This window comes from Marmota monax, unplaced genomic scaffold (genome assembly GCF_021218885.2).
Source record: "Marmota monax isolate L192 unplaced genomic scaffold, Marmota_monax_Labrador192_F-V1.1 WCK01_AAM20220418_F8-fsc00006, whole genome shotgun sequence".
Classification (NCBI taxonomy): Eukaryota; Metazoa; Chordata; class Mammalia; order Rodentia; family Sciuridae; genus Marmota; species Marmota monax.
In genome coordinates, this window is record NW_026693712.1 from 23,614,804 (window position 1) to 23,634,278 (window position 19,475).

The 19,475-nt window shown below is 35.2% G+C and overlaps 1 protein-coding gene across 2 annotated transcripts in view; it reads right to left on the reverse strand.

The window, feature by feature from the left end:
- Man2a1 (mannosidase alpha class 2A member 1) overlaps positions 1–19,475 on the reverse strand; it is a 179,055-nt gene that overhangs the window by 144,228 nt on the left and 15,352 nt on the right. Inside the window, exons 2-4 of one of the 2 annotated variants that reach the window (XM_058584317.1) lie at positions 15,635–15,792; positions 10,859–11,113; positions 9,490–9,634 (exon numbers count right to left, since the gene is read on the reverse strand). In XM_058584317.1, the coding sequence (XP_058440300.1) occupies positions 9,490–9,634; positions 10,859–11,113; positions 15,635–15,694 (460 nt within the window). In that variant the 5' untranslated portion in view covers positions 15,695–15,792. The remainder of the gene's footprint in view (positions 1–9,489; positions 9,635–10,858; positions 11,114–15,634; positions 15,793–19,475) is intronic. The other variant, XM_046460088.2, reaches the window with a different exon arrangement.

The window sequence follows — 19,475 nt, forward strand, 5'->3', positions numbered from 1 at the left end:
TAGGGACACATATTAAAAATATTTGAAACCATTCTTGTTCTTACAGAAAATTAGGAGGAAACTAAGGTTTTCAGTTCTGTGCTTTCAAAAATATCTGTACCAAGAGTATAAAGCATACAGTTTAAAGGTAAAATAGAAACAAATACAGGAAATGAGACAATTTCAACAATTCAGTCAAAAAAAATGGTTTCAAACTGCAGTGGAAATAGACCAAGGGAAATAAGAGGACCAATGAAGCAAAAAAAAAAAAAAAAAGAACTAAGTAACTGACATAAGTCTGGAGAGATAAGGAGAGAGTTAAAGATAGAGCTAATGCTTCTAAAGACCCATTAAATCTCTGGAAACCCATAACCTGCTGATTCCTCTAAATGCTTTTGAATTCAGGTTTCCAAAATAAGACCACCATTTTCTTCTTCCAGGTGACTCGGTGTTATCTGATAGTTTTCTAGATCTATTAGCTTCACTTCCATTAGTTGTTTGAGACACAGTACTTCTTAATTTCACCTAATGTGATGTCACTGAAAACTTTACACCACAAGAATCTATTTGCATTACCATTAGGACAGCTGGGATTTGGTTCATCTCGCAGCTGTGTGTGTATGTCGTCCAGCTGTGACCCCTTACTGTATTGCTTTTTAAAGTGTCCTTTAAAAGACCTGCATACACCTTGATATATGAAACCCCCAATTGTGAGATCAGCCTCCAAAATAATTTCTAAAAGTATGCAAAATTCATTTGGTTTCTTTTTACAGATCCCATTTATGAGCATCTAGTAACACCAACTAAGGACACTTCAGGCCTACTATGTCTTTCCCAAGCAGAGCTTATTTGCTTGAAATAATGAAAAAAGTGTCTATGAGAGACATCGTTAGAAGTAAAACAAAAGAGTGACTTCCGCTGATGAGTTATTCTCAGGTACATGAAGGAGACAAGCCTGTGGTCAGATAGGTGGCACAAATTACCAGGCTTTAGAGAAGAACCCACTTTAAAAGCTGGAAAACACTGTTTTAAAATCACTTCCTCATTGTAAAAAATGTTGCAATAAGGAAAATGATTAACTCTCTCACATACTAATGTAGTATTTTAAGGGAAGAGATATCTATTTCAATAAGAAAAGATTACAAAAATCACGAGGCAAAAAAGATATGAAATGGTGCAGTGAAGTGTCCACTTTCACAAGACAGTTAAAAAAAATCACTTTTATGATTAATAATACTAACAGAGATGATGTTTGGCATGGGGATACTTAAAAGACTTTCCTCCTAGATGCTCTGCCTGTGGTTTCACATACCCACAAATGGCATTATCATATTTAAAGAACAGTTACAAGTCCTGGTTCTGGAGCCAAGATCACCTAGGTTCAAATCCAGTTCTGCCACAGACAGATTATTCATCTTCTCTCCTGCCCCTTTCTTATTTATGAAATAAGAATAATAATAGAACTCTGTTAAAAGTTGCTGAAAGAAGTAATGGATTTAACATATGTAAAATGCCAGGCTGGGTTGTGGCTCAGTGGTAGAGTGCTTCCCTAGCCCATGTGAAGCACTGGGTTCGGGTTCTATCCCCAGCACCCCATAAAGATAAATAAATAAATAAACAAAATAAAGTTATTTAAAAAATGACTCCATGTTTAAAATGTGTGTGTGTGTGTGTGTGTGTGTGTGTGTGTGTGTGTGTGTGTAAAATGCCCAGAACAATGCATGGAACATTGTAACTTCTGTAAAGCATCAGCAATTTTTTTTTTTTTAACTGGGGCACAGGTGAGCTGTGAAGCACCCAGGCTTAATAGAGTTAACTGAAATGAAGGGAATGAGAAAATGTTTAATGACCACCTACATCTCTAGGAGTCACTAAACCTAAGTGCTACTCAAGGAAAAAAGTCTAAAGACAGTCCAAACCATCTGCATTTTCTTCCTCTAAAAGGAACCTCACAAATTCTAAGGGATATCTCTTAAAAGCAAAATTCTAGAGAATCATATAATTCTTAAATGCTATCATTCTCTTAACAATTAAGGTTGCCAGATAAAATACAGAATGCCAAGTTAGACTTGAATTTTATATGAACAAACATACTTTTACCATAAGTATGATCCATATGATATTTGGAACACATATATTCACATAATAAAATACTATCCACCTTTTATTGAAAATTCAAGTTTAACTGAATACCCTGTGTTTTTATTCACTAAATCTAACCATCCTATTAACAATACAAAGTCCACATAAATGTGCTAAATTAGTCAGGCACAGTGGCACACATTTAGAAGGCTGAGACAAGAGGACAGCAAGTTCCAGACCAGCCTCACCAACTTAAAGATATCCTGTCTCAAAATAAAAAATAAAAAGGACTAGAGTTATAACTCTGTGGCAAAGTGCCCCTGAATTCAATCCCCAGTACCAAAAAGAAGGTGGGGGGGGAGTGCTAAGTTTGCTAATACCCATAAAGCAAGAAGAAAAGAACAGAATCATCTGAATTAAAATTTCTTAAGCCACAGTATGGTTAATGGAAAGAACATGGATTTTAGAATCAGACAAACCTGGGCTTCAATTCACAAGCTCAGAGAATTTATCACTGACTGACTTTGGAAAAAATTACTACATCCTCCTCAGCATCATTGCCCTCACCTGTTAAATGAGGCTTAGTTAACCACTTTCCACTCCCCTCCATGCCAAACAGGCAACAAATGCTAGTACCTCTCAGCTCTTCTTCATACTATGTGAGCTCCAGGAAATCAAATTTCCCAGGGTGGTTGTCAAAACCAAAGAACCTACTTTATTCTGCAGCAGCTAAACCAAAGAGTGTACTCCCCAGACTGTCTACACACAAACCTTTCTGGCTACTAACCATCTTATTCCAATCAGTAGCTTCCTTTGATAGCCAGACTTCTGTCTCAAAGGCCTTCCATCTATGTAGACATTAACCAGTGATGGCTGACCAGAACCGTTTTCACTGTCTAACTTGACAGTATTCAAACAGAAAAGTTTGACTGTAATATCATACTGTGATTTGCTCACATTTTCATTTTGTTTTACAAACATTTTTAGAGTAAGAATTCATAAACAAATTCATTTCAAATGATTATATAATAATAGAAAAATCAGTCTTCTTAGTTAAGAAAACTAGGAAAGGCAGCAGAACACAACAGACACTAGTATGGCAATATGTAAATCAATGGATGTGTAACTGATGTAATTCTGCAATCTGTATATGGGGTAAAAATGGGAGTTCATAACCTACTTGAATCAAAGTGTGAAATATGATATATCAAGAAATTTGTAATGTTTTGAACAACCAACAATAAAAAATTAAAAAAAAAAAAAAACTAAAAATCTCACTGCTTCAATAAGCAATTCTTCAAAAGAACTGCAAATGCACAAAAGAAAATTATTTCCCAGTATCACTTGTGAAACTAAGTCTTACTACTATTTTTAGAGTCATACCACATGGGGAATTATTTTCTAATGTTCATTTTACAAATTGCTTAACTAACAATATGCTGTTCAACCTTCCATTTAGCATACCTTATCTTTTCTCTACACACTGTGATTTCTTTGAAGGAAAATTAACTAAATATTTCAGCAGTTTAACTAGTGGGAAGCAAAGAATTAAGATTATAGATACAAAGGTACTATAATTCTGTTTTAATCAGCTTATTAAATACAACATGAACATGTATCAATCAACTAGCATTTAATTTCATGGTCTATGATTCAAAACTTTTCAAAACCATAACAGTACAAAGTTATCAGCATTTACCTAACAATTCCTTTCCAATTTTATTTTAACTCATGTAAACCATTTAAATATTGTATGACAGTTGTAACCTGTCCTTACAGACTGGAAGAAGACATAATTAGGAATTTTATTATGATACAAATCTATTTTGAAATTTATCTTTTCTCACAGGATATTACTAACTCAGCCCAAAATGAAAAATACCCACATATATTACACAGATACAGCAACATAAATTCTTAGGAGACTAAATACTGAAATCTTCTAAATATTTATTTCAAATATTTTGATCCCCCAAAGACATAAATCCACTGATAAAAAAAAACTATTAAAGTTTTAAATTGTTGCTACAGAAAATACAAACAAATCTCTAAGAATCTCATTTAAAGTAAACTGCCTAACTGCATATTCATTTAGGAGTATCCAACAAAGATTTCCCTTTAAGAAGCCTCATTTTGACTTGAAATTGTATGTGCACATACTTTTTTTTTTCGCCTACTGAAAAAGTTATTTTCGTGATATTTCAAAATAATTTAGTTTATCAATATTCTGTTGTTAAGGAATAGTGAAAATTATTAAGAAAAGACAGTGAGTTCTTTCTTCTAGAATTTTGCTAGATAGATAAAATCACTTTAGTTTTAAAAAGTCTGTTTCTGACCATTATTTTTAAGTCAAGTGGAGAAGGGCCTGAGGGTAAGGGTCATTAACATTTTTTTACTAAGACAAAAAGATTCAACTCTAGTTGCTAGGACACCAACAGACAGATTCATTTATTGTAGTCAGAAACACTTATTGGGGCTGTCCTCTCACAAAACAACATAGATTATGGTAGGAAACATAATGCAAACAAGCAAAAAGTCTACAATGGAAGAGGAATGACTGCCCTCAGAGAGCTATCTGTTGTTAGTAAACAAAAGTACAAAGTACATTTTAAGTAAGACTTTTAAAAAGAATAGAAATAAACAGACATCAGGAAAGGAGTTAAAGAAAAACAGAGAAAAAGAAGCAAGTCCAATGTTTCAACCTACTCAGGAAAGTTAGATTCATTACTCCTTTGATTTATTCAGCCTAATCACAATGATTCCATACTCTGTGCCAGTTATTCTAGGCATTCCACACATGGCAACGAATAAGACTGAGTTCCAGGCCTTATTGAGTTTACATTCTAGAAACAGACCAAGTAAAAGTGCTGTAAATATCTACATCTTTGTGTATGTGCAAGCTAAGGTGTGTGTGTTCAGTGTGAACATGTGGTGGAGGTACATGCAGACAGATCAGCGATATTTAGCAATAACTATATGCAAATATTGCACTAAGTATGAGATCACATTTTAATAGGACACATGTTCTCTGCCACTCAAGTTTACCCTAGTAGGACACACAAGTAAACTGACAGGAGGCAATGTGATGCCCCTTACTACCTGCATAATCTTGGCAAGTTGATTAACACCTTTTCCATGAATAGGGGCACCAACCTTCAAGGGTTATTATAAGCATTAGATACTTAGAACATTTGGCACCCTGCCTGGTAAACCACAGATTTTATTATTCCATTTAAGTGCCCATGTTAAAAAATGGTATTAAGAAATAAAAAATGGTTAAGAAATGGTATTCATAAAAATTAAGGATGGCAAAAAAGTAGCAAAGGTCTTAAAAAATTGTCAAAAAGGGAGTCAAAGTGGACTTGTGTTGTGTCCAGACTTAAAGCTGTAAGTTATATTATCACAGAAAACAACACATGCCAATAAACTAGTGGGAAAGAATGTTGGTGGAAGATAAATGTAAGTTGTGTGTAAACCCAAAAAAAAAAAAAAAAAAAAACCTTCAAAGTACCAAGGGAATAATGGTGCTCTGATAGAAAACAAAATTGAGATATTCAGAAAATTAACAAAATAGAAGCATACTAAGAGGAAAGTTTATTGCATTGAGCACATTCAAGTAAAAGAATAAAAACTCAACAAATAAGTGTCTAAACACTACATTCTAAAAGCCCTAAAAAAAGAAGAACAAATCAACACCAAAAAAAGAAGATGGGAAATAATTAAGCAGAGCTCAAGTCAATGGAATTGAAATAAAAGAAAAAACTGACAAAACAAAAAGTTGGTTCTTTGAAAAAAATAAATAAAATAGATAACGCTTGGCTATGCTAATGAAGAGAAAACTCAAATTACTAAAATACAAGATGAAGAAGGAAATATCACAATGGACATGTCTGAAATAAAAAAGATAATTAGACACTATTTTAAAAATTTCTGTTCCAATAAAATAGAAAATATCAAACACATCGACAAATTTCTAGAGATATATGACCAACTGAAATTGAATGAGGAATTCATACACAATTTAAATAGATCAATTTCAAGTAAAGAAATAGAAAACGCCATCAAAGGCCTACCAACCAAGAAAAGCCAGATGGATTCTTAGCTGAGTTCTACAAGACTTTCAAAGAAGAATTAACACCAATATCCTCAAAGTATTCCACGAAAGAGAAAAGGAGGGAACCCTTCCAAACTCATTCTATGAGGTTAATATCACACTGATACCAAAACCAGACAAAGACGCATCAAGGAAAGAAAACTTCAGACCAATATCCCTGAAGAAAATAGATGCAAAAATTCTCAATAAAATTCTGGCATATCACATACAAAAACATATTAAAACGATAGTGCACCACAATCAAGTGGAGTTCATCCCAGGGATGCAGGGTTGGTTCAATATACGGAAATCAATAAACATAATTCATCATATTAATAAACTTAAAAACAAGAATCACATGATTATCTCAATAGATGCAGCAAAAGCATTTGACAAAACACAGCACACATTCATGTTCAAAACACTAGAAAAACTAGGAATAGTAGGAACATACCTCAACAATAGTAGGAACATACCCAAACCCAAGGCCAGAATCATTCTAAATGGAGAAAAATTGGAAGGATCCCCTCTAAAAACTGGAACAAACAAGTTATGTCCACTTTCACCACTTCTATTCAACATCTTCCTTGAAACTTAGCCAGAGCAATTAAACAAAAGGAAGAAATTAAAGGGATACAAACAGGTAAAGAAGAACTCAAATTATCACTATTTGCTGATGACAGGATTCTATATCTAGAAGATCCAAAAAATTCCACCAGAAAATTTCTAGAATTACTAAATGAATTCAGCAAAGCAGCAGGATATAAAGTCAACACCCATATATCAAGCACATTCCTATACATCAGCGATGAATCCACTGAAAGAGAAATTAGGAAAACTACCCCATTCACAATAGCCTCAAAAAAACATTAAATACCTGGGAATCAATCTAACAAAAGAGGTTAAAAGTCTTCTACAATGAAAAATACAGAATACTAAAGAAAAAAATTGAAGAAAACCTCAGAAGATTCAAAGATCTCCCATGCTCCTGGATAGGGAGAATTAATATTGTCAAAATGGCCATTTTATCAAATGCGTTATACAGATTTAATGCAATTCCTATTAAAATCCCAATGACATTCTTCATAGAAATAGGAAAAGCAATCACGAAACTTATTTGGAAAAAATAAGAGATCCAGAATAGCTAAAGCAATCCTTAGCAACAAAAGTGAACCAGGAAGCATCACAATATCAGACCTTGAGCTATACTTCAGAGCTATAGTAACAAAAATGGCTTGGTATTGGCACCAAAATACACATATAGAGGACACAGAGACAAACCCACATAAATATGGTTATCTCATACTAGACAAAGGTCCAAAAACATTCAATGGAGAAAATATAGCCTACTCAAACAAAGGGTGCTGGCAAAACTGGAAATCCACATATAGCAAAATGAAATTAAACTTCTATCTCTCATCCTGCATAAAACTCAAATCAAAGTGGATCAAAGACTCAGGCACTAGAACAGAGACCCTGAGCCCAACAGAAGAAAACAGGCCCGAATCTTCACCATGTCGGCCTAGGATCTGACTTCCTTAACAAAAGACTCTTAAAGCACAAGAAGTAAAATCACAAATCAATAAATGGGATGAATTTAAATTAAAAAGCTTCTTCTCTACAAAAAAAAAAAATCAATAACGTAAGGAGACAGCCTACAGACTGTACCTCCAATAAATCAATAATCTCTAGGATATATAAAGAACTCAAAAAACACCCAAAAAAACAAATAACCGAATCAATAAATGGGCTAAGGAGCTGAACAGACACTTCACAGAAAAAGAAATACAACTGATCAACAAATATATGAAAAAAGTGTTCAACATCTCTAGCGATTAGAGAAATGCAAATTAAAAAACTACTTGAAGATTTCATCTCACTCCTGTCAGAATAGCAATAATCAAGAATACAGGCAACAATAAATGTTGGCGAGGATGTGGTGAAAAGGTACACTCATACATTGCTGGTGGGACTGCAAACTGGTGCTACCACTATGGAAAGCAGTATGGAGATTCCTCAGAAAACTTGGAATGAAATCATCATTTGACCCAGTTATCCCACTCCTTGGTTTATACCCAATTGACCTAAAATCAGCATATTACATTAATACAGCCACATCAATGTTTATCCTAGGTGTCCTTCAAGAGATGAATGGATAAAGAAAATGTGGTATATATACTCAATGAAATATTACTCAGCTTTAAAGAAGAGTGAAATTATGGCATTTGCCAATTAATGAATGGAGTTGGAGAATATCATGCTAAGTGAAATAAGCCAATCCCCCCAAAAAACAAAGGCTGAATGTTTTCTCTAATATGCAGATGCTAATTCACAATAAGGCAGAGAGAATAGTGTTACCTTAGATTAGGTAGAGGGAAGTGAAGGGCGGGGAGGGAGGGGATGTGGGGATAGGAAAGATAGTAGAATGAAACAGATATTATTACTTTATGTATATATGTGACTACATGATCAATATGATTCTATAACATGTACACTCAGAAAAATGAGAAATCACATCTCATCTATGAATATAAAAGTGCATAAATGCATTCTACTGTCATTTATAACTAATTAAAACAAATTTTAAAAATTAATAAAAAAAAGAAGTCCTTTTATAGAAGTCTTCAGAAATGAATTACAATAAAATGCCTCATCTAAATTCACTGGGTTTTCACTCTATACTGTATATTCACTATCAAATATACATATCAAAGCATAAGCTCCACTAGAATTGTAGCAATTTCCCCTTACCTTGAAGAAAAAAATCTCTGGCACCAATAAATAAAAGCCATCACATGAAATAACAATAATTGATAAGACAGCAGCTACTCGTATGCCATACACAATTCCCTTACATTTCGCCTTGTGAAGGAGATACTATTATCCTGGTTATACCAGAAAAAAAAAAAAAACTTAGCCTCAGAGGGATTAAGTAATTTATATGAAATCATCTAACTCTGACAGACAGGGCTAGGATTTATACCATGTCGGCCTGATTGATACCAGTGACCACTCTTCACACTGCTTCTGCAAGTTAAAAATTCAAATTTTCCCATGAGCACCCTGCCTTAGTACCCTTAAGTGTGCACAACTTTCACCTCCAAAAACTAAGATTTTTCACACTGCACATGTATTATCCTTGAGTGGCACATAAATTGATAAAATGAGAACACTAGAACATAATGACATAAAAGAAATACATTACTGTTAAAAGTCAGAGAATAATATCTCAAGAATGTTAGATGTAAGCTCTACCCATATTCTCATTAAAGGACTCTGGGTCTAAAGAAATTTGAAAACTTCTTCTTTTTTTTTTTTTGAAGTACAAATTTTACCTGGGTCATTATGGGAATGAGGCACCACAAAGACTTGAAGGCTCTCATCGTCCCATTCATGATCTTCATACTTAATGTCAAACCCTTGCTTCCAAACTCCACCATCTGGATTATCAAAAGGAATTAGATTGTAAACATCCAACATCTAAAAATATAAAAGAACAAAAGTTAAAGTTTAACCATTAATTTCACATGCACAGAAAAAATAGCTTTACTGTTCCTTCAGCATGGCTGACCAAGCTAGGTACTTATGTAGTACTCAATAAAAACCAAAATGAAGCCAAGTCTCACAGAAAGAGATTTCCCTGCCATGTACAGGATTCTGATCCTATCTGACTGTGTCCACACATTAGCTGGTGAGGTTGCAGGTGCAAGGCCTGGCTAGCTCCACTTCCAGCTTGGCTTATGAGCCATGGCCTTGAGATGGTATCATGTTCTGTGCCTAAAGAAATTAGTGGGAAATGTCAGTCTAAAGCCAGGATAGAGGCCAACTAATTCTGTCTAACTTTAAAATATTCACCCTTTAGGGTCCCCCCCCAGAGTTCCAGTTTCTAGTCTAAAGCACAAGGTTAAACATAGCCCTCTGCTAATTTGCAGAGCAGGGCCAGGAGTGATGCCCAGCATTTAAGAAACCAGTCCTTTCTGAAGAAGTCCTAGTTTTTGATTCCAGTACCCTCTAGAACAATGTTGTCCAAGTGAAATAGAATAAAAGCCAAATATGTAATTTTAAATTTTCTACTACAAGGAAACAGAAGAAATTAACTTCAATAATATATTTTATTTAAATTTACATATGCAAAAGATTATCAACTCAAATGTATAATCAAATTATATAAATGAATTAAGATATTTCACATATTTAAGTCTGAAACACTCTGTGTTTATATTACTTTTAGAGCACAACTCAAGTCAAATTAGTCATATAGCAAGTGCTCAGCAGTCACATGTGATGACAGCTTCCATACTGGAAAGCACAGCTCTAGAATGCTCCTCCACTGTGAAAATACCTAATCCTACACTGTATGAAAACAGACATACAGTGAAAGCTGGGCTTCTATTATGTTTTCTAAAGGAATGAAGAAAATCTCTTTGGGGAAAATTAAATCTCCAATGGTTTCAAACATTATAGGAAATAAGAATAGAAAAATATACAAATAGGCCATTTTTCACAAGAAAACAGGAGTGACACAAAATTCCAAAATTTTATCACTAAAAAAAAAAAATAGTGATATGACAAATCAAATCCTTCTGCAAAATAGAGAAACTGGAATCCAGAGTTTAAACAACTTACCAGTAAGAACAGACACCAGAGAAAACCTAAAAGCAAAACAAAAAATGTTTCATGATTATTAGTGAATGTCTATATTACCTGCACATCTGGTTGCAGACTTCCAGTTTGTGACAGAGACAGACAGTCACTAGGGTCAACCTGAATGTACAACTCTGATTGCTGAAGTTGTGAGCCAGCACCTTGGCTGAAATTGCCTTGAGAATCTTTCGAATCATCATCCACAGACTCACTCAAATTGATGACCGAGTCTCTAATATTTGAGATGATCTCATTATTCTCAGCCAGCAAACGTTCCAAATGGTCTATTTTTTCTTGTAACACCGAGAGCTGGGCCTAAAATATAAAAGAGAAAGGCATCTATATAAAACACTAATACAGCTCTGCTTAGGCATACTTATTTCTTTAAAAAAAAATTATTTGGCTGCCCTTTTGGGTAGCCACTCACCACTCACCCTTTACTTTCCACTTTTACAAGTGGAATCACAGAAAGCATGAAAAGCTGGCATTAATAAAACAACAATTTACAGCAAAAATTTTTTTCATAGCTAAAATCTTTGTTTAATCATATTTTAAAATATGCAACAGAGGGTCCAAAAATAGTTTGAGGTATATTTTCTATTCTCCCAAAACTCAGTCCTAAAAGATACCTGGGTCTCTGGAATCACTAAGTAAAACAGCATATCATATTCAGGTATAAAATTTTAAATTTCAGTGTAACTAATATGAGTTATTTACTAAAGTTAAAAAATATGAACCTGAAAGATATTTCATCTCAACTAGTTAATACTAGTGGACAATGAAATCAGTTCATCAGCTCTCAATTAGCCACAAACAAGAACATCCTCTAAGGAACCATACCATCAGTAACTCAGACTGCTTTTTAGTAATACCTCAGCTTATAAAAGCAAGGACAATCTTTGTCCTATTCAACCCTATATCCTAGATTCCAAATATACAGTAGATACTCATTTATTTGTTAAATGGCCCTCATATTTCTGGAATGCAACAATTCTTTAGCAAACACCCACTACGTCAGGCATAATACAACATTCTGGGAAGACAGATAAGCTTAAGATCCATGCCCTAGTCTATAAATACACAGTGACACTGTAAGCAAGATCCAAACCCCATATCCCAAAAAGCTCAAATTTAAGTTTAAAAAAGTAACATCATGATGGTGACCAAACAACTCCAGACATCCATCACCAGGAAATAATGGCAGTAGAAAGAAAAGAAGAAGAAAAAAGAAAAAAGAATACACCTAAATGTTCAAAACAAGGGGACTTGTCAAATGGTAGAGCTATATCATGGAACAGTATGCAGCCACAAAAATTTAGATATATAAATTTTTAAAAAATAGAAATAGCAGGAGAGGTATTTTCAGAAAATGAAGTATAGAGAAAGTTTTTTTAATAGTATATATGAAATATATGAAATTGTGTGTATGACATGCTATACTTCTGGAAAAATAAATCAAGATAGTTAAAAACTAGATATATTTATATTCTTTTTAACCTGCTATGAGTATTTGTTGATTTTGTAATGCTAAGGTGGGATGAGAAATATCAGAGTTATACTCACAGGTTACTGGTCAGTTCAAAAAGCAGAAGAGAAGGCAACACACTGAGATCTACCAAGAGAAGGCCAGTTATTTCAGCAAACTATGCTAGAATGGTCAGAAATCTGAAGAAACTAGAACAGAAAATTTGGAATAAGAAAAAATAGCCAAGAGGCAGAAAATTACCTTAGGAAGAGGGAACATGACATTGGGGATGAATGACCAAAGCCCTTTTTATAGACAGGCATAGGACACAAGACTGCACAGTGCTCTCACAGACCCAGAAGACATTCTCACAGATCTCTCCACAGAAACAGCCCCCTACAATCAAAACTCATCCTTGAAAGCAGCTGTCACTCTGGAGTGAAGTAGCATGTCAACACAGAGTAGAATCTGAAGCCTCTTCTCACTGGCATATACAGAGACATGAGGGAAGTACAAGGTTTTAGCACAGATCTCTTCCTGCAAAACAAGGACCTTTTCCCTTAGTAACAAGCAAGAAAGAGAATACACATCAGTTTACATCTAGAAATGGCATAGCGAAGGCAACGAGTGATCAGTGCAACACTAGCTGCTTATAGGTGAACCATGTGTATTCCAGATAAGCAAAGTTGTTAAGCAGTATCATACTCAAAACCTTCTCCAGGAGCACACATCACTGTTGCTTATGAATGGTTATCCATGAAAAGACCAAAAGATGTTCTTTGGCATAACCTAAAGTTCAACCAAAGCAAAAATATTTGAGAGTAAAGTACACAGTCAACTAACCTGTACATCTCTTTCTAAACAGACATGTTACAAAGGGTGACAAAAACAAAGGGAAAACTTTTCTTCACTCTATCACAATATCATGAACTGTGGCCTTTTTAAGTCACTTCTGATAGATTCTGTTGAATACTTCCAATGCTGAAGACAAATACATTTCAGTGTTACAATTTTGAGTGTAGCAGATAATAGAAAATCAAGTTCTTTTCATTCAAAGTAGAATTACAACTTGTTGATTTGTCTCACCTTCAATAAAGCTATTGACTTCTATAAAATAAGACTTTAGCTTAGTCTAGAGCATATTTAATTTTCTCTGCTATTGGTGAAAGATGGTCATATGACTAAAATGCCATGATCTCAGAGCTTTTAAAGATGCCATGTTTATCTTATGCTTATGGTATTACATTATTAAAATTTTAATACATGGGCAGAACTTTCTGTGCTTTAACAAAAAGATCACTTGTGGCCCATTTATACAGCAAAGCTGTCTATAGTTCAACAAGTACACACTGAAAAAGAAGAGGACCCTTCCCAGGAATGGCCTTGGTCCCATAATCAATGAATAAAAGTATCATTCAAAATAAACATTATAAGAGATGCTTCATGAGGAAAGATCCTTCATGCATTAAAGACAACTTTCAATCTCATTGTAGCTCTAAAAACACAATTAATGATCAGTACCTAGGATTATATGGTAAATTAAATGCATGGAGAAAACTGTAGCCTGAGGATATATAAGCATAATGGTCTAATAAAAATTATTTTTAAAACTATTATTACAGTGAAATAAAGAAATAAATTCTTGACATACACATCAAGCAAACTGCATATATGTAAGAGAGGAGTGGTGACCTAAAAAAGATACATATACAGTCTGCATTAAAGAAATAGAAATCATAATGTTTCAATTATGCTAATAAGTCAAAGAATACTGATAGTAATATTGAATAAAAAACAATTTTCTGTAGGGTAAGAAAGTCACTTGTAAAAAAAACCACTTTATTCTTTGATTTGCTAATCAGTTCTATAGGGAGGCCACCAGGGCTGCACTGCTGAGGAGTGGAGAAGGAGGTCATATTTGATTTTCTCTGCTACTGGTGAAAGAGAAAAAAACACAGCAAAAAAAAAAAAATCAGATATCTAAGACATTTGAGAGAGCAAATTTAGAGACTACTATGAAGTAGAATAGGAACAGCACCTACTCAGTCCTATGAACAAAACCAATGACTGTTATCAACAGCTAAATCTAAGCTTATTACGTAATTATTTGCCCCAGGGAGGACACTAGCTGCTGGGAACTGAAGTGACCTTGATCACTCAAGCACAGCTGAACATTCACAGCTTCTCCTCCTCCTTACAACTGAAAAAAATGTGTCTTCCTCTCTCCCCAGCTTCTGCTGACTTCCAATCCCATCCCTCTCAACTGCTCAAACTTTGTTCTTTTAGTTAAACCCCCTCAATACAGCTCCATCAAAACTCTCCTTTTAAAAGCAATTCATTCTCAGTAGTTTAACATGTTCTATTATATGAAACTACATGAAACTGACATTCTCCTAAGCCAAAAATAGTCAAATATCACCAATTCTGTATTCTTATATTCTTAATGTCTATAGTCTATATTCTAAATATTCTTATATTCCATGTATCTATATACCTCTATATTCTTAATATTCTTGTATAATATTAGAGCCTATTTAAATTTTGAAAAGTCAAACTCCTCTGCTTCCTTAACTCATGGGATTTTTGGTGTCAACTTGACTGAACTAAAGAATCCAGATAGCTGCTAAAGCATTAATTTTTCTCAATGCTTCAGCAAGGAGACCCCCCCCACTCTCTCCTGCTAAAAGGGAAACCCATGTTTCTTAGCACTAGTTGGAATGATTGGGCTGCCCCAGGGGGATCTAGAGGAGGACCAGGGAAGGTTGATATGTGAGTCATTAGACTGAGTGTCAGCCCTCAATGTGGGCAGATACCTCCTTATCAGCTGGGAGCTTGGACAGAACAAACACATAAAGGGCACCCCTTCTAGCTGGTCCTCCGGCCTTGGAATGCTAGAACTCCAGGTTCTCCTTTGGAATCTAAGATTCACACAAGCAACCCCCCCCAGACTCTGAGCCTTGGGTCTCAGTCTGAGAGTTATACCCACCTTCCCAAGGATCAGAGCCCATGGACAGGGAATGAGCCACACTACCAGGTTGTCTAGTTCTCAAACTTGCAGAAAGCCTATCATGGGACTTGTCAGCCTCCATAACTAAATGAACAAATTCTCTCAATAAATCCTCTCTTTCACCTTCTCTCTGTATATACATATGCAAGCACATGCATATGTTTGTGTGTATATATAAATACCCTATCCTTCACAATGTACAGGGATTATCAAGAATCTCTACAAGTAATCCCTCCTTCCAATAAACACCCATGCATTCTACCTGCCCAGTTCAATCTGTGCCTGTCTATCTACCAAAAGTGCCCTCATAAAGTCCCCAAAGCCTCCCACATTTCAAGCCTGGTGAAGAATACTGTGCGCTGACCTTACTTATCATCTCAAGGAGCACGCAGCACAGTAAAACACTCCTTCTTCCTGGAAACATTTTCTTCACTCACTCCCAGGACAACATGTTCTTAGTTTCCATCTGGGCCACAATTTATCGGTCTCCTTAGTTGGCTCCTTCTCTCCCTCCAGGGGTATCTGGAGGAGGATTCCAGGGAAGGTGGATGTTAGAGAACTCAAGGTTAGCTCCTAAGCCCTGTTACCTCTCCACACTGCCTGACATGATCTCATCCATTCCATGATTTAAATTTCCTGGTTGTAATGATGTCTCCCATATTTATATCTCCTGCTGAAATCTCTTCTCTAAAAACAGATTCATATATTCAAACGCCTACCTGACATCTCTATTTGGGCTTCAAAGTGAAATCCAAAACACCTTCACCACAAGCCACTTCAGACCTCAAGTCTCCTTAAGTGCCTTTAATCTTCACTTGGTTGGACACCCTCAAAATCTTGGTGTGATAATTGTTTTCCTCCTCCTTCCTTACAATGCTCACACACTCAAACTACCTATAAGCTCTTTCTATCCTGCCTCTAAAATAACTCATTGAGTCAGTCAACCTCTTTCCTTCTGGACTCCTAACAGCCTGCTTTCAAGTCGCCAATAGTCTCACCTGGCCTAGTGCAGAAGCCTCCCACCTGATTTCCCATTTACATGCTATATCCTTCATCCATGCCCATATTCAACTTGCAATACCTTTCTTAGCAGACAGTGCTTGTTTCTTGTTGTACTTAGAACAGTAAAACACCTACAGGCAAACACACACACTCATTCTGGTATACCACATTCAATAAGAAGGTGCAACCACTTCCTTTCTCATCTTCTTGCTGATTGTGTCCCAGTTCCAAGCCAGCTCCTCCCCACATCTCTGTACCTTGAACATGTCTTTTGTATATACAATGCTTCAGCTCTCACCCAATTCACTTCTGTATAGCCTTCTCAGCCATCCTCAAGTTATTCTCTATCTCAACTTGATACTATTTTCCTCCACAGAATATCACAAATATCCACTTAATTCATGTATTGCTTCCACTTTTTCATTACTACATGGACCTGTATATTGAGAAAAGGCACCATAGCGATTTTGCTCTTCCTGGCACTCTGATTCCCAGCACAATGCCTGGTACATAGAAGGATCTCAAATATTTGCAGGAGGAGAAAGAAAAAGAAAGAGGGAGAAGATGAGACAAAAACAGTGTGCAAAGGACTAAATGTTAACCTCACGCCCCAAAAATTTCAAATAAAAAAAACACTTAATTTAAAAAAAAAAAAAAAAGAAAATTTTTGAAAAAAATCTTCATTGTATCGCATTCATTTCTTACCCAAAAAGACAAGAAGAGCACAGGAAGGAAAGTCCTAAGTAACAGGATGGACTTCATGGATTGTCTGGGAAATGACACAGAACCTGACCTACGTTTGGTCACAGCATGATAATTATGACCTCATGGGCAGGGTAGAATGTGTGGCTCCCTTTCTAGGGCAAAGATTATGAATTCTTTATGGTCCAACCAAAAATTATTTTCACTAACCACAGTTTAAGAAGTTATGGTTTTTCAACTGATGTGGGCAGCACAGGCACTTTGGAAAAAGAATATCAAAATAATTTTAGAATGTTTCTTACCATGGTAATAAGATCTGCACTCAATCAAATCAAATTTCTAGTTCAGAGAACTTTAGATAAAATATTATTGTTTATAATGTCATCAATGGTAGCAAAAGACGCAAAACTTTTCCCCAATGTATATGTATCTGAAATTCCTGATCAATCTCACCTTTCATTCATGCATTTTTCCCCCTTCAATATAATTCTGTTAGACTCAGGATATTACTCTATCCCATCAAGATCTGATTCTGTCTTAACTCTTGATTCTGTCATCAAATGTTCCTAATAATGTAACAGCAAATAATGATTACTTTTATATTTAATGCCCTTCTTCACCAGATAAAGATAAAGGGAGGTTAGTTCAATAGTTAAGTATATTCAGTTATTTAAATTCTACCTTACTACCTTAAGGAAGTAACTTTTCTGGGCCTCGGTTTCCTTATAGACAAAATGCAGATTCTATGCCTTGGAATGATTGTGAAAGAAATTAGTTCAGAAACTGCCATCAACTAATCACTGCAAAAGGTATGATTATGGCTGCTGCTACTATAATAAAAGTATGGCTTTCTAAAAATTACTTTGACAGATACAGCATGTGACTGTAGAAATAAAATTAAAACCAAACTTTAAAGTCAAGCTACATTTGAATTCTGGCTCCATATCAAATGGCCATGCAACATTGGGCAGGTTTCATAACTTCTCCATACCTCAATCTCCTCATCTATAAAATGGAGATAATTAATAACACCTAACTCATAGTTGTTATGAGGATTAAGTCAGCATACGAACATTAGTTTGAATAGTGTCTCCTAAGGTAAGCAGAATAATGATTAATCAAAAATGTCTGAGTCCTGGGGGTTGGGGCTATAGCTCAGGGTAGAGCTCATGCTTAGCACATATGAGGCACTGGGTTTGATCCTTAGCACCACACAAAAATAAACAAAATAAACACATGCTGTCCGACTACAACTAAAAAATAAAGGTCCTAATCCCTGAAGTCTACAAATACATTATCCTACATGACAAAAGAAATTTTGCTAATGTAATTAAGATTTTGAGATGGTGAGATCATTCTACAATACTCAGTTAGGCCAATATTAATCACAAGGGTCCTTATAAAGGGGAATAAAAAGAGAGAGGACAGTCAGGCCAAAAAAGGAGAAGTAAGGACAGTAGAGGTCTGAGTGATTCTATTGTTGGGAGGGGGCCTTGAGCCAAAGAATACATTTAGCTTCTAGAAGCTGGGAAAAGCAAAGAACAGATTCTCCCCTAGAGCCTCCAGAAAGGAACGCAGCTTGGCAGACATCCTGATTTGTCTAGTAGGGCCTATCAGACTTCTGTCCACTAGACCTGTAAGATAATACATTTTTCTTGTTTTAAGCCACTAAGTTTGTGGTGGCTACCAAAGCAATATAACGCTGGTAAAAATTTGGTCCTACATAAATAAAGCTTAGAAAGGATCCTTACACTTGCAGTCTGTTAGAGAAAGTCTACCCAAATCCCCATCAAAAGAACTGAAGTTTTGATTTGCATTTCTCTAATTGCTAGAGATGATGGACATCTTTTCATTTTACTGATTGATTGTATTTCTTCTTCTGTGAAGAGTCTGTTTAGTTCCTTAGCCTATTTATTGATTGAGTTTTTTTTGTTTTGTTTTGTTCTTGGTTTTTTGTTGTTGTTGTTGTTGTTGTTGTTGTTGTTGGTGTTAAGTTTTTTGAGTTCTTTACATATCCTGGAGATTAGTGCTCTGAGGTGCATGTGGTAAAGATTTTCTAGCATTCTGTAGGCTCTCTCATCACAGTATTAATTGTTTCCTTTGCTGAGAAGAAGCTTTTTAGTTTGAATCCATCTCATTTATTGATTCTTAATTTTACTTCTTGCACTTTAAGAGTCTTGTTAAGGAAATCAGATACTAAGCCAACATGATTAAGATTCGTGCCTACTTTTTATTTTTTAATTAGGCAAAGAGTCTCTGTTCTAGTCCTAAGTCTTTGATCTACCTTGAGCTGATTTTTATGCAAGGTGAGAGATAAAGATTTAATTTCATTTTGCTACATATGGATTTCCAGTTTTCTCAGCACCATTAGTTGAATAGGCTATCTTTTCTCCAATGTACATTTTTGGCTCCTTTGTCTAGTATGAGATCAATGTATTATGTGGGTTTGTCTCTGTGTCTTCTATTCTTTACCATTGGTCTACATGTGTATTTTGATGCCA